The sequence below is a fragment of the Wyeomyia smithii genome, chromosome 3, assembly GCF_029784165.1.
Source record: "Wyeomyia smithii strain HCP4-BCI-WySm-NY-G18 chromosome 3, ASM2978416v1, whole genome shotgun sequence".
Lineage (NCBI taxonomy): Eukaryota > Metazoa > Arthropoda > Insecta > Diptera > Culicidae > Wyeomyia > Wyeomyia smithii.
The window spans coordinates 1,237,479-1,249,489 of NC_073696.1; the positions used below are offsets into that span (position 1 = coordinate 1,237,479).

A 12,011-nucleotide genomic window follows, 5' to 3' on the forward strand; every position below is an offset into this window, starting at 1 on the left:
CGATCGATCTTATACCAGGAAGTTCCACAATTTTGTGCTCTATAGAAAGGAACCACACACACCTTTGCGCGGTCCCAAAAGCGTTCTTATTGGATGTTGGTCCACTCAGATACCAAATATAAATTAGCTGATTGCGATTCTCTAATAAGCCGGCTGAATAGAGAATAAACCGTAAATAGCTGAAGAGAAATGGATGGGAGTTATGATCGCATCGCTTATCAGGGTGAAGCCTGATCCAACGTTCCCTTCCGTATTAATAAAAACCTCCTTCTTTTGACATTTGTGGAGATGCAGAGGTTAACACAATCTGCAAACAGCAAAAGTCACTACGCCGATATTGATCTTTCAAAAAGTATTGACTTACTAAAACTTGTACAATGAGAATGGTCGGTCACTCTCAACTCCGTTCAGTTGATTCATTGTGCAGTTTTACTAGGTCCAATCAATCACGGAAAAGCAACCATAATACTGGTCGACAAAATGGAAAAAAAAGGCTAGGGACACCAAAATTCATAGCTATAATCTTTCATTTTTTCCGGTTTAAGCTTTTGGAGTGCACCTCTGTTGATCAGTGTTATTGTATGTAGTCAATTATTCGACCGTTAATCGAGTCGACACTGGTGTTCTATTTATGAATATTGAGTCTGAAACGCTTCTTAATATTAGTTGCAAATTTGAAACAGGTTAAAGTAGCAATAAACAGCAGATCAGCAGAAGTGTGTGATGAAAAATGTACACATTCTCAGTTCTGTAGTTTTAAAGTAATTTCGATCTCAAAACTGGTTTTGTATTGGAAAATATATTGTTTATTGTTGTGAGATATTATCAGCAGCTTGAACGTCACAAATTTGGTTGCAGCATTGGATGACTGGCTGCTTTGCGACAGATTATGAAGATACCGCTTAGTAAGAATAAAGAATTGTATATTACATCAATTAATTGAAAAAAAAGAAACTAAATAAATCTCATTGGGGTGAGCAAAACAAACGGCAGCAGTAAATAAATCAAAAAACTGTTCAAAAACGAACAATATTCATCTGGTGAAAGTTATCCCGCACTGGAGACGGTCTTTTCGGCAGTGGAGCTCCCCGAACGAGGAGATATATCACATACTGCACGTAAAAGCCGGGCTTCCTAGGTAGATTTGCGAAAAAATGTTTCATCCGGTAACTGTAGGTCGATTGATAGTTTCCTCTGACCTGGGCCAGATCAGCCGCCAGGCGGACGTTCCACTCTTTTAGCAGCTGACAGTCCATTTCATATCCCGCCAATTGGCTGGAAAAAATAGTTGGAATATTATTGATCACAGTTTTATTATATTTTTTCAAATATTATACCTGGTAACTTCTTCAAGTTTTCTCTGGCAGCTGCCTATACGTGCTTCGTACATGTTTTGAGCGTTGATGTGATCAGCAAGCATTCTATTGTAATCATGTTCAAAATTTTTGAAATTATCTTCGAGCATATCGATCTGTTAGAAGTCAAATGCTGTTTTAGTAATTAAAAGATTGTGCGAATTTTGAGTAGCTATTTGGTGATGACTCAGCAGAGAAGCATTCCTTCGGAATATATTTCCACAAGCTCACTAACCTAACCCTTAGTGCCCCACTATGTCCCATGTTAACGAAGTCACAACCATGTCACGCGTTTCCGTTGGCGCGCTCTAAAGTTGACATCATACTGGGCCGTGATTGGTAAACGGCTCGTGGCGCGGTTGCAGTCACCGGAAGACGCATGCTCCGAGTTTTCCTTTCCCACTACTACAACCAGTCACCAATACATTCGTCTCATTCAAGCTTTCGTTGTCCTGTCTGTAGCAATGTTTGTGGCCCTTTGTCGGAAACACATTTTTTGCTACAGCAGAATTGATATGTCCTTTTCCCGAGTGTCGTAGGTATCATTTCCAAGAATTTTACCATCTGACTAATGCAATGCTTGTCGGGTTTGTGGCGCGAATGATATCGATATCAGAGGGCAAGTGTAGGATGGCGCTAAGGATGATTCACGCCGTCAGCGGCCAGCCACTTGGGCCCTGCAGGAGCATAAATTACTCCGTTCGCCACCCGCTAGACCCGCGGTTCAGGTTACATAAGCAACATTTACATGCGAATGTAACTAGGCGTGACAGCGATTGTTGCCGCTTGATGGATCGATACGAAATCTGTTGATGATGGGAATTCCTACTCGAAACTATGATGAAATGGATTGATTGACGAAAACTATCGTAAAGCTAACAAAATACACGAAAATTGACTACTATAAAATTTATGTTGCATGTGCCGAGTGGTTTTTCCCGCATATTCAAATTTCCATAAACACGAGCATATATTTTGAAGTCGAAAGAATGAATTCGTGGAATAACAGTTCGTTCTGGGAATTGTTTCCCAGTTTCCAAATGCACTTTAGCTGCAGCCTGCCAGTTTACCGAAATGCTCGATTCTCGGTAAAAGCATACCCATAGAGGTAAATCATGTCCTAGATTCGGTAAACCGAATGGTAGGATAAAGAGTGGAATATTGATTTTTTCCTCAGACTCGTGCGGCATTGAACTTGACCGCTGGATGGGAAAGTGTTCTACCCCTGCTGCAACCATTTTCCGGTTGGTACAAACAAGACCGTATAGCTTCAGCGCTTTTCTCGTTTCCTGCCGGCAGGAATCCGGAAATGCATGCGAGTTTGTAATGGACGGATAATTTATTCATGTCACTCAGTTGTGAGAGATAATTGAGCCTGTCGGAAGGCAACACCAGGCGATGGAAATTACGTCTGACAGTTTCATGTTTCCGAATATGAATGAAACTGATGCATATATGATGCGATTAGTGAAATACGGGTTATTTAACTTCAAATTTTACCAATTTTGCCATTTTTGCAAGCATTTTATGTTCTAGTTTTATCTATTCATAGAATTATTTCTAAACTGAAAATTAACATGAAGTCAAAAATATAAAGTAAATCATAAATTCATCGATGACTAACACACGGCGAGGCGCCAGACAATAAATGGTTAGACGCCACTTACCCAAGCGGCGGTGCAAAAAAAAACGAATATTTACCTGTTTCAATAGCTCCAGCTTTTCGCTTTTCAGCAGCCCAGTGCGCTCCTCTTCCTGTTTCCATTTGCACTCGAAATCATGCCAGCAGATGATTGCCTTCGCCAATTCGTCCTCCGTTGACGTCAGCTGGGACTGCAATTCACCACGCCGCACAAGCGATTCTTCTAGCTCGGATACCTTCGCAAGGTGGGCTGTTTTTTCTTCCAACAAATTAGCCTTTAAGTTTTTCAGTTTCAGCTTCAGTGAACGAATATCACTTCTGGCCAGCTCGTGGTTTCGGCATTCGGTTTGATACAGCGATTGTATCGTTTGAAATTTACTGTTGAATTTTGAAACCTGAAAATCTCTCAAAGTTATATCTTCCATTTTTGATAAATCAATTTTTACGTCATTCTCCTTTCTGCAGAGTAGCGTGTTTAATTGATGAATTTCCCTCTTTTTGTTCCGGTAGCACTTCAACAGCAACTTGAATCCCGTTTCGTAGATCAGTTTGCTACTGCGGCTGACCATTCGATCCAATCCTTCGCGGGGCAGAGCCGTAGCCGAGGAGCAACGGCCAGCCACTAGCAGATCCTCTAATGATCCGTGTCCCTGTTGGTGCTCTTGGTTTTCCTGTTGGTCGTGGGTTTCCTGTTCCTTCTGCTTCTTGGAAGGCGAACTTATCTCGATCATAGTGAGCGATTTTTCCACTGGAAATCTTTTCACCGGTGACAACGACGGTTCTGCAGGTTCCGGTTTCGGGACAGAGAAAAGTTGCTTCTGAATTGTTTTAACTTTATTAATCACAGTGAATTTGTTGCGCGTCTTCGGGGCGGCCAGTCTCGAGCTGTGCAAAAAAAGAGTAGGAATAAATGGTTTCGTTTTTCTTACGTACGTTTCGGGTAGTGTCGTACAGATTACAAACGGATTGGGTGGCCCTCACCACCGCTGGAGGCTTCTCGGGTTGCTTGCGTCCACTGGAACGGCTCACCAGTGCTGCATGATCGTTGCCGGAGCGATTGATTCTCCTCTTCTGTTGACAGTCCATTTTTAAGGGCTTTAACTTCGTGTCGGTATGTTACAAACAACGGGCTACTACGATCAATAGCAATGCGATTCGTTGGCTGTGTTTCACGCATCGAATAGAGATGTACCTACAGTTATACCTCGATTATACACACCCTCGATTATACGCACCCTCGATTTTACGCACATTTTACCTCGATTTTACGCACACTTTTTTCAAACACATTTTAAATTCGTATGTTTTCTTCATTAAATTGTGCGTAATGAAGGGTTATATATATTAGACATGGTTCGCTAATAAGGGGCCGTCCATATAGACTGAGAAATCTGCCGAAAACCGGGAGACAGTAACAACAAGACCTCTTCTGCGAAACAGCGAACTTTTACAAGGTTGTATACGTGTCTAACGCGTAGAATATTTGACGTCGTACGCACACAATCTCTTTTGGAGTAATTTACTAAAACTTTTATGTATAAAGTGTACTGTTACAAGATAGAGGAGCTGTTTTCAATGCGTGTATGTGGGTAAAAATAAATGTGTGTTTCACACATATACTCTCTCACACACGAACACACACACATACACACACACGCACACACACATATACACATATACGCACACACACATATACGCACAAATAACCGCGCACACATCTACGCACATACATACACACTTCCACACACACATACGCACATCCACACATATATACGCACATCCACACGCATATACGCACATACACACACATACACACGTACACACGCAAACACACATACACATACACATATATACTCACATACACACACGTCCATTTCATTGTTTTAAGTAATTCCTTTCAAGAATTTTGCATATGTTCTGGGTGAGTTTCCCACGGAAAGAACGTCTATTATTAACGTAACGCAAATAATTATCTTCTTCGACCCCGCTCCTATGTCACTCTCTTTTTTGGACCCTTAATATTGTTTCTATGAGTTGTCAAGCTTTCCAACCCCCCTTTCGAGCGTTACATACTAATTGGATGACCCCTACATGTTTTCTTGCACATTTCCGATTACGGAAGTTACTTTTGGGCTATAAAAAAAATTAAAATTTTTGATTCGATTTAATGCACAATTCGATTTTACGCACATTTCAAAAACGAGAATGTGCGGAAAATCGAGGTATACCTGTACCTAGGTATTTTCTATAGAATGTTTTCAAATTACAGTAACGTCTTTTTTACACGGTTTTTTTCACGCGGGTTGCTTAGCTACTTAAAAACGTTACAAGATATCGACCTTATTTCAATCACGTTTTCCGTTTTAGGCTGATGATAATCATATATCCGTTTTCAAAAAAATTTCAATATTTTATGTTTAAAATGTTGAATTTTTGTCTCCAGATTGACCTCTATCATATTCAAACAAGGTTCGAACATTTTAAAACGGTTTTTCTCGTTATATTCGCAGCTCAAAAAAGTCTTTTTGTACGCGATCCCATTCGTGTAAAAAAAGACCTCACTCCATGCTTTGGGAATTTGCGATATTTTTGGTGAAAACTAAAGCTACGTGAATATGAGAGGTTTCTCATAACGAACGACAGAAGCGAACAGCTGAAAATATTATATGTTTTCACGAGATGATGATCAGGAAACAGAACCGTAAAAAAGTTTGGGGTAGCGGTAAAACAAACGAAAAAAGTAGTTAATAATCAAGAAATTTTCACTGAGAAGTGGGCGTGGAATCAGGTAATCTTAACCTTCTAAATAGATGCTCACAATTGTAATTATATTCAGAATTTTAAAAAAATGTTTCTAATGAGCGCAAATAAAATTTCTTCCAGTGCATAAATTTTTAAAACAAATGTAGTGTTGTTTCATGAGAAAAGTTTAAGGAATACAGGGTGTCACCGTGAAAATGATACGTTTTTGTGCCTCCATTCGCAACAAATGTTCATAGTTCACTTGGATTCAACTAGAGAACAAATCAAAATTTTGTATCTTGCTGGAATGAGCAACAAGCTGTCACATCTGAATTTTTCAGATTATTCGTGTACATGACCATCAAACGATGTTGTCTTTAAGCAGATTAAGCAATGTTGTCTTTAAGCAGATATCGAATAAAAAACGGTGTGCGGACTGCAGCTTGAACCCCGCTCCAGGTAAAGACCGTATCCGGCGAAACCTGGACCGATCGGTAAGAAAAATGGCTCGTAAAATGAACATGAGTCGTAAAATAATCCATAATGACCTTGGATACGGAGCTTTCATGGAACAAAAGATTGACGAATTATGAAATATTGCTTACAGGATTTGCCAGATTTCGAATGTTACTAAAGACGCACTTTGCTCAAAACATACATTTTCAGAAGAAAAATTGTTTACGTTGGAGGCTGTTTTGAACAAGTAAAATAAACGTGTATATAGAGCATACCTTCATGATATTTCAACCGATGGAAGAGGACTGGCACAATTTCAGAATACTTCAGCTGTGATGGTTTGGGGAGCAATATCCTACAAATGAAAGTTGCCACTGCTATTCATCGACAGAGGTGTAAATATTAATAAAGTGCGTTGGCGAAAGAAAAACCTAGGTTTTTTTTATGCAAAAACAGTATAGCAAGTTTTTTTTTACTTTTAGATATTTCTCGTGAGATCCGGTTTCGGCACTGCGGTAGTAGCTGAAGGAAGTCGACAAAAAATTAGCGAATATCTACTCTACTGTTCTCATTCTTTTTTATTCCTGAGAAATATTTGACTTGTGGTGATATGAACCGAAATCCATAGTTGAAATCACTCACCGGAATCGGCGATTGCTCTCATTGTTATCAGGAAAACAAAACTTTAAACAATTCGGGAAAATGTCTGCTTTCGGATTTTGACAGTTATTTGATGATGAAATCAAAACGCACGTCAATGAAAGCAGAGGAAGAGATAGAGAGGAAGGGCAAAAAAGAATAAATGCGTATCCAATTACGTCATTGTTTCTATTAAATTATTGCCTTTTTGAAGTAGATTTACAACTATTTTGGTGTGGCCGATGAAAGAAATTATTATTATTTAGAAACTCCCAGTCCTCTAGTTCCAACTGAACAAGCAAAATTAGTAATGGTGTAATCAAGTCTAGGAAGGGCTACAGAAATCCTAGAGGAGGCTATAGCCCCTCCTAGCCCCCCGTAGTTACGCCAATGATAAAAAGTACTATCTACAACACGTCGCCAAAGACGATTTGCTGCCTTATACCAAGCAATTATTTGGGGAAGAAAATTTCTGCCTACAACAAGATTTAGCGCCAGGGCTTAAGGCATTGGTTGTTCAAAAGTGGTGCAGCGGAAATTTCTCTCCAGATTCGAACCCATTGGAGTTCAGCATTTGAAGGTACATGCAAGAAAAGCTGAGTGAAGTAAAACATCTGTGAGAATCTATGATGAAAAGCCGATCGAAGTTGTTCGTGCAGCTTGTGCAAGTCTTGAGAAGCGTTTGCGGACCGTTATCAACTGCAAAGGCGAATGAATTGAAACGAACTGATTCAACTGTGACTGTACTATTCTACCATAATAATGAAAGAACAGAGAAGAAGTTAATTTTATGGCATAATCAAAGTGTATCACTTTCGCGGGGACACCCAGTAAAGCTCCCAGAACTGGAAAAAGTTGTTAGGAATATAATAACTTAGTAAACTAATCCGCGGGGTACACCGCATTCGGATTGTACAGACGTACGGAACGCATCCCCACCTCCATTTACAAGCAAAATAAGGTGGGCAATTTACCATATGGGACACATAAACAGATAGCGGGAAATATTTTACGACTTCCACGCACAAGTCAAGACCAACCTCAAGGAGTCAAAATAATGTATGATAAAGAAGTGAATGACTGGCAGCTCATGTGAAGTGATCTATTCCTAGTAGAAGCCGTCTCGATTGAACCAAGTCAGGAACTCCGAAACATGTAGAAAGCACCATATGTCAATTTCCAAGTGAAATGACCACTGTAATAAGGAATGGTAATAGATCGGAAAGATCTCATAATAACCAGCTTAAACTTATATTATGAATTTGAGTTTTTTTTTCTTTTGAAGATTTCAGCAGAACTACTAGAAGTATATGCAGTGCCAGTGGGGAAAAATGATCGATTTTCCAGAACCAAGTTTTTTTGGTTCCTTTTGGGGCCCCAAACAACCCCAAACTTACCGGAAGTTTATACACTCAGCTGGACCAAGCAAACCAATTTAGGCCAATTTTCTAGACGTATATAGAATCTACAACGTGTTCCAGAGGTTACTTCTGATGGAAATCTGACTGACGCCGGTACACTGGCAGTGTTGGCAGAAAAAATGATTCGCAACATAGATTTCGACATACTCAACTTTGAACAGCTCTTGCATTTTTTTGGGACACCCTAGCTCTTTAGTGTCTTCGGCCAAGTTGTTAGGCATCAAAAAACCTTCCATTTGAAGTCATGAAACCAATGGTTTGAACCATTTTGAGCTCTTTAGGATGGAGAATGCAAAAAAGTTGGTTTTTCCATACAAATCACCATATAAATTTGAAATGCAATGCACCAAGCGGAGACAAAACCAATCGACGTCCGATAAATTTAGGATTGTTTGGGGCCCCAAATAGAACAAAATAAACTTGGTTCTGGCTTTCTGCTATCAAGTTTCATTTTTTCCATACAACGATTCCCCACCCTAATATGCAGGCAACTGTATACCAAGAGATGTGTAAGTAGAATGTGAGTATGTAGGATGAAAACACGACCGTGACGGCAGTATAGTTGAAGAGTTTTTCCTATAGCATAGTGACGAGGATGTTTAAACAGAAAAAAATATGCCACGATGGACAACAAAGCAAGTTATGAAAGTTAGAAGAGTTGAAAAAAGCATATGTTCACATTTATGACGAAAGTAATAATGGAGTTTGGAGAATAAAGACGAAATTTCTATCACGCTCGCTACGATAAACAGGTCAGACTCGATTATCCGAATTTTTAGGCTCGATTATTCGGCATAATTTTTAAATTGTAAATTTTTTTTTGGAAATTTTACATTTACCATTCCTTTCGGCACGTTTGTGACTTTTTTGTCTACTCCGGCATGTTGGGTACATGTCCGAGTTAAGTGAAAGCAATCAGTATACAATTTATTTTTTTGCTTCTCAACATTTCAACCTCTGTTCTAACAAAACAATTTAACAACAACAATTTAACAACAACAATTTAACATTTGAGACTTATCCGCAGGAAACGAGAAAACTATTTTACGTCAATCTCAATGAGTCAAAAGAAAAGTGCAAAGAAAGCAAATGACTGGCAGCCCGTGGGGGCTGATCTAGTTTTAGTAAAAGCAGTCCCGATTGGACCAGGTCATGTGGAAAGAATCGACAGCTTCCGATACAATCCAGGAAAATGAAAACACAGATTAAAAAATATTGTACACTTTAGTAAGAAGAAAAGTATTTTTTCAGAAGAAAAAAAAAGAAAACGGTGGTAGAACTAAGAAGAAAAAAATTAGTTTTTGCGAATGCAATAGATTTTAAAAAGTAAGTCGGTACATGAAATTGAAGGAGCTGAAAGGGTTACACTATAGAACTCCGTAGAAGCAAAAAGATGGATGATCGGGTGTCGACGGCCAAAGGAGGTTGGTTGCAGTGCTACTGAGAGGGATGGCAGTAAAAACGATTACAAGAAAAACGAATCGACGTGGTTCAAGGTCGAACCAGACACATGGTACTATAAGGCAAAGGCAATGATGGTGGGACCATTATCATACTTGCTTTACTTTACTTTACTTTTATGGCGACAGATAGTTGAGATTTTATGCCGAATCCAGACTACGCCTCCACAAAACTCGGTCTTGGGCTGTTCCTTTCCGTTCCCCCCTTATACCCGCTGCTCTGGCATCTTCGTCGACAGCACACAGCCAGCGCGTGCGAGGTTTGCCTCGAAGTCGTCGGACTCTATCCGGTTCTCCGCTAAATATTATCTTTGCCGGTCACTCTTCCGCCATCCTTGCTACGTGGTCAGCCCACTCTAACCTGCCGTGTTTCATCAGCTTGACAATATCAGCGTGTTTGTACGCTGATATTGTCAAGCTGATACAATATCTTCTAGCTGATACAATATGTACTTCGTACAGCTCGTGATTCATGCGCCTGCGCCACACGCCATTTTCTAGTTTGCCTCCGAGTATTTATCGCATGATTCTACGCTTGAAAAACCCAAGCGCTCGTTGATCCTTAGAGCGCCCCTGGGAGTATCAGAGTCCTATAGATCGCAAATTTCGAATTTGTGGGCTACGGGACTTAAACTGGTTACGCAATCCAAGCCCTATTCGTTGCCGCAATTCGTCTCTTCACCTCGCGGCTCACCTCGTTGTCACATGTCACGAGAGTAGCAAGACAAACAAATTCGTCGACTACTTCGAAGGAATCCCCATTCTTCTCCACCGCAGCGCCAACAGCACCGCAGAACTACCAAGCTCTCTGCCAGCCACTATGTACTTCGTTTTGGCAGTGTTCATGGTAAGTCCAATTTGCGCAGCTTCCCTTTTAATAATAATGATAATAATGGTGCCGGTACTCTGCACACCTACGATTCGTATTGCACCTTCTAAAGCTAGGTTGAACAGCAAATTCGAGATCCCGTCGCCTTGCTTCAGATCATCTAACGTCACAAACGCGTCAGAAAATTCGCCCGCTGTCCTCACGCTTCATGTGAAACCGTCAAGCATCGCACGTAACAGTTTAATTAGTTTTGTTGGAAACCCATGTTCAAGCATACTTTGCCACAGCTCGTTGCGTTTCACTGTATCGTACGTCGCTTCAAAGTCTATAAACAAATGATGTGTCTGCAAGTTGTGTTCTCGAAACTTGTATCCGAGGTCGGATATCCGGATATTTTAATCCGGATAGTCCCAGCACTTCTATGCGCTCGTTTAAGTCCACTCCAGCTGGTTCGCCGATCCGTCCATCAACTTCCCGAGTATATTCTGTAGCAACTCCTTCCGCTTCCGCCCTCGAAAAGATCGCACATCTATGACGTCTGCATGTGGTCATCATCATAAAAAATAATATGGCCAAAGTAGCAGGCAAAGCAAATTGCACTAGAAGTATATTAGGACACTGAGAAAGAACTATCTCCGGCATCAGGTGAAAAGAAAAAAGACAGGTTTAAAGGTAGGTAACCCTGCGCAATCAGTCAAGGACTTCGAGTAAACAGACTTTATTATCTAATTAAACCAACGACGATCACGAAATTGTTTGCCAAGCTGGCTTACCACGTGTGAAGCACAGGAGTCCACCGATAATGGATAATGATTGACTAAGAGCAGGAAAAGTACTCGTAAGTCCTCAATTGCCCGTACTTAGATTTACATACACGGAAAAAGCTGTGAAAATTATATAACGACTTATAAATGTGTGATTTCTACCATGAGGCCGGCGTGACAGGTGATGTAAGTTTTCCTCTTCAAGAAGTGAGGGCGAATGTAACGTCACCCATCGTTTCTTCTCGCGTGTGCTAATACGTTTTCGTCACATGAGACAAGTACACAGCCTTCTACAACGTTATTCTAGGTTAAACTGTAGTAGTAACATTTGCACGTTTCGTTATGTGGACAGAATCGTTATAAACAACAAACAGCAGAAAGTTGCAGAACTCGCGTGCGCGAGTCACTTAGGGAACTCAGAGATAGAGGGAGAATCCACTCGAAGCTTTGTTTTTCTTACTTACTGTTTCCTCCATAATTTAAAAACGGTACAAGATATCAACCTCATCTCAAGTGCGTTTCCATTTTAGATCAAAAGCAATGATATATCCGTTAAAAAAAAATTCAAGTTTTTTTTATGTAAATACTGAAAATTTAAAATATCGCATTTTGGTCTCTAGATTGACAACTATTATATTCAAACGAGGTTCAAAAATTTTAGGACAATTTTCGTCGCTATGTTTTGTTTTCATCTCAAAAAGTC

At 40.1% G+C, this 12,011-nt stretch overlaps 1 protein-coding gene across 1 annotated transcript in view; it reads right to left on the minus strand.

Moving 5' to 3' along the window:
* Positions 1–800: 800 nt before the first annotated feature.
* LOC129732962 (uncharacterized) overlaps positions 801–12,011 on the minus strand; it is a 31,816-nt gene continuing 20,605 nt past the window's right edge. Inside the window, exons 3-7 of the mRNA XM_055694452.1 lie at positions 3,950–4,189; positions 3,444–3,882; positions 3,057–3,392; positions 1,338–1,471; positions 801–1,275 (exon numbers count right to left, since the gene is read on the minus strand). Coding sequence (XP_055550427.1) covers positions 1,017–1,275; positions 1,338–1,471; positions 3,057–3,392; positions 3,444–3,882; positions 3,950–4,083 — 1,302 coding nt within the window. The 5' untranslated portion in view covers positions 4,084–4,189 and the 3' untranslated portion in view covers positions 801–1,016. The remainder of the gene's footprint in view (positions 1,276–1,337; positions 1,472–3,056; positions 3,393–3,443; positions 3,883–3,949; positions 4,190–12,011) is intronic.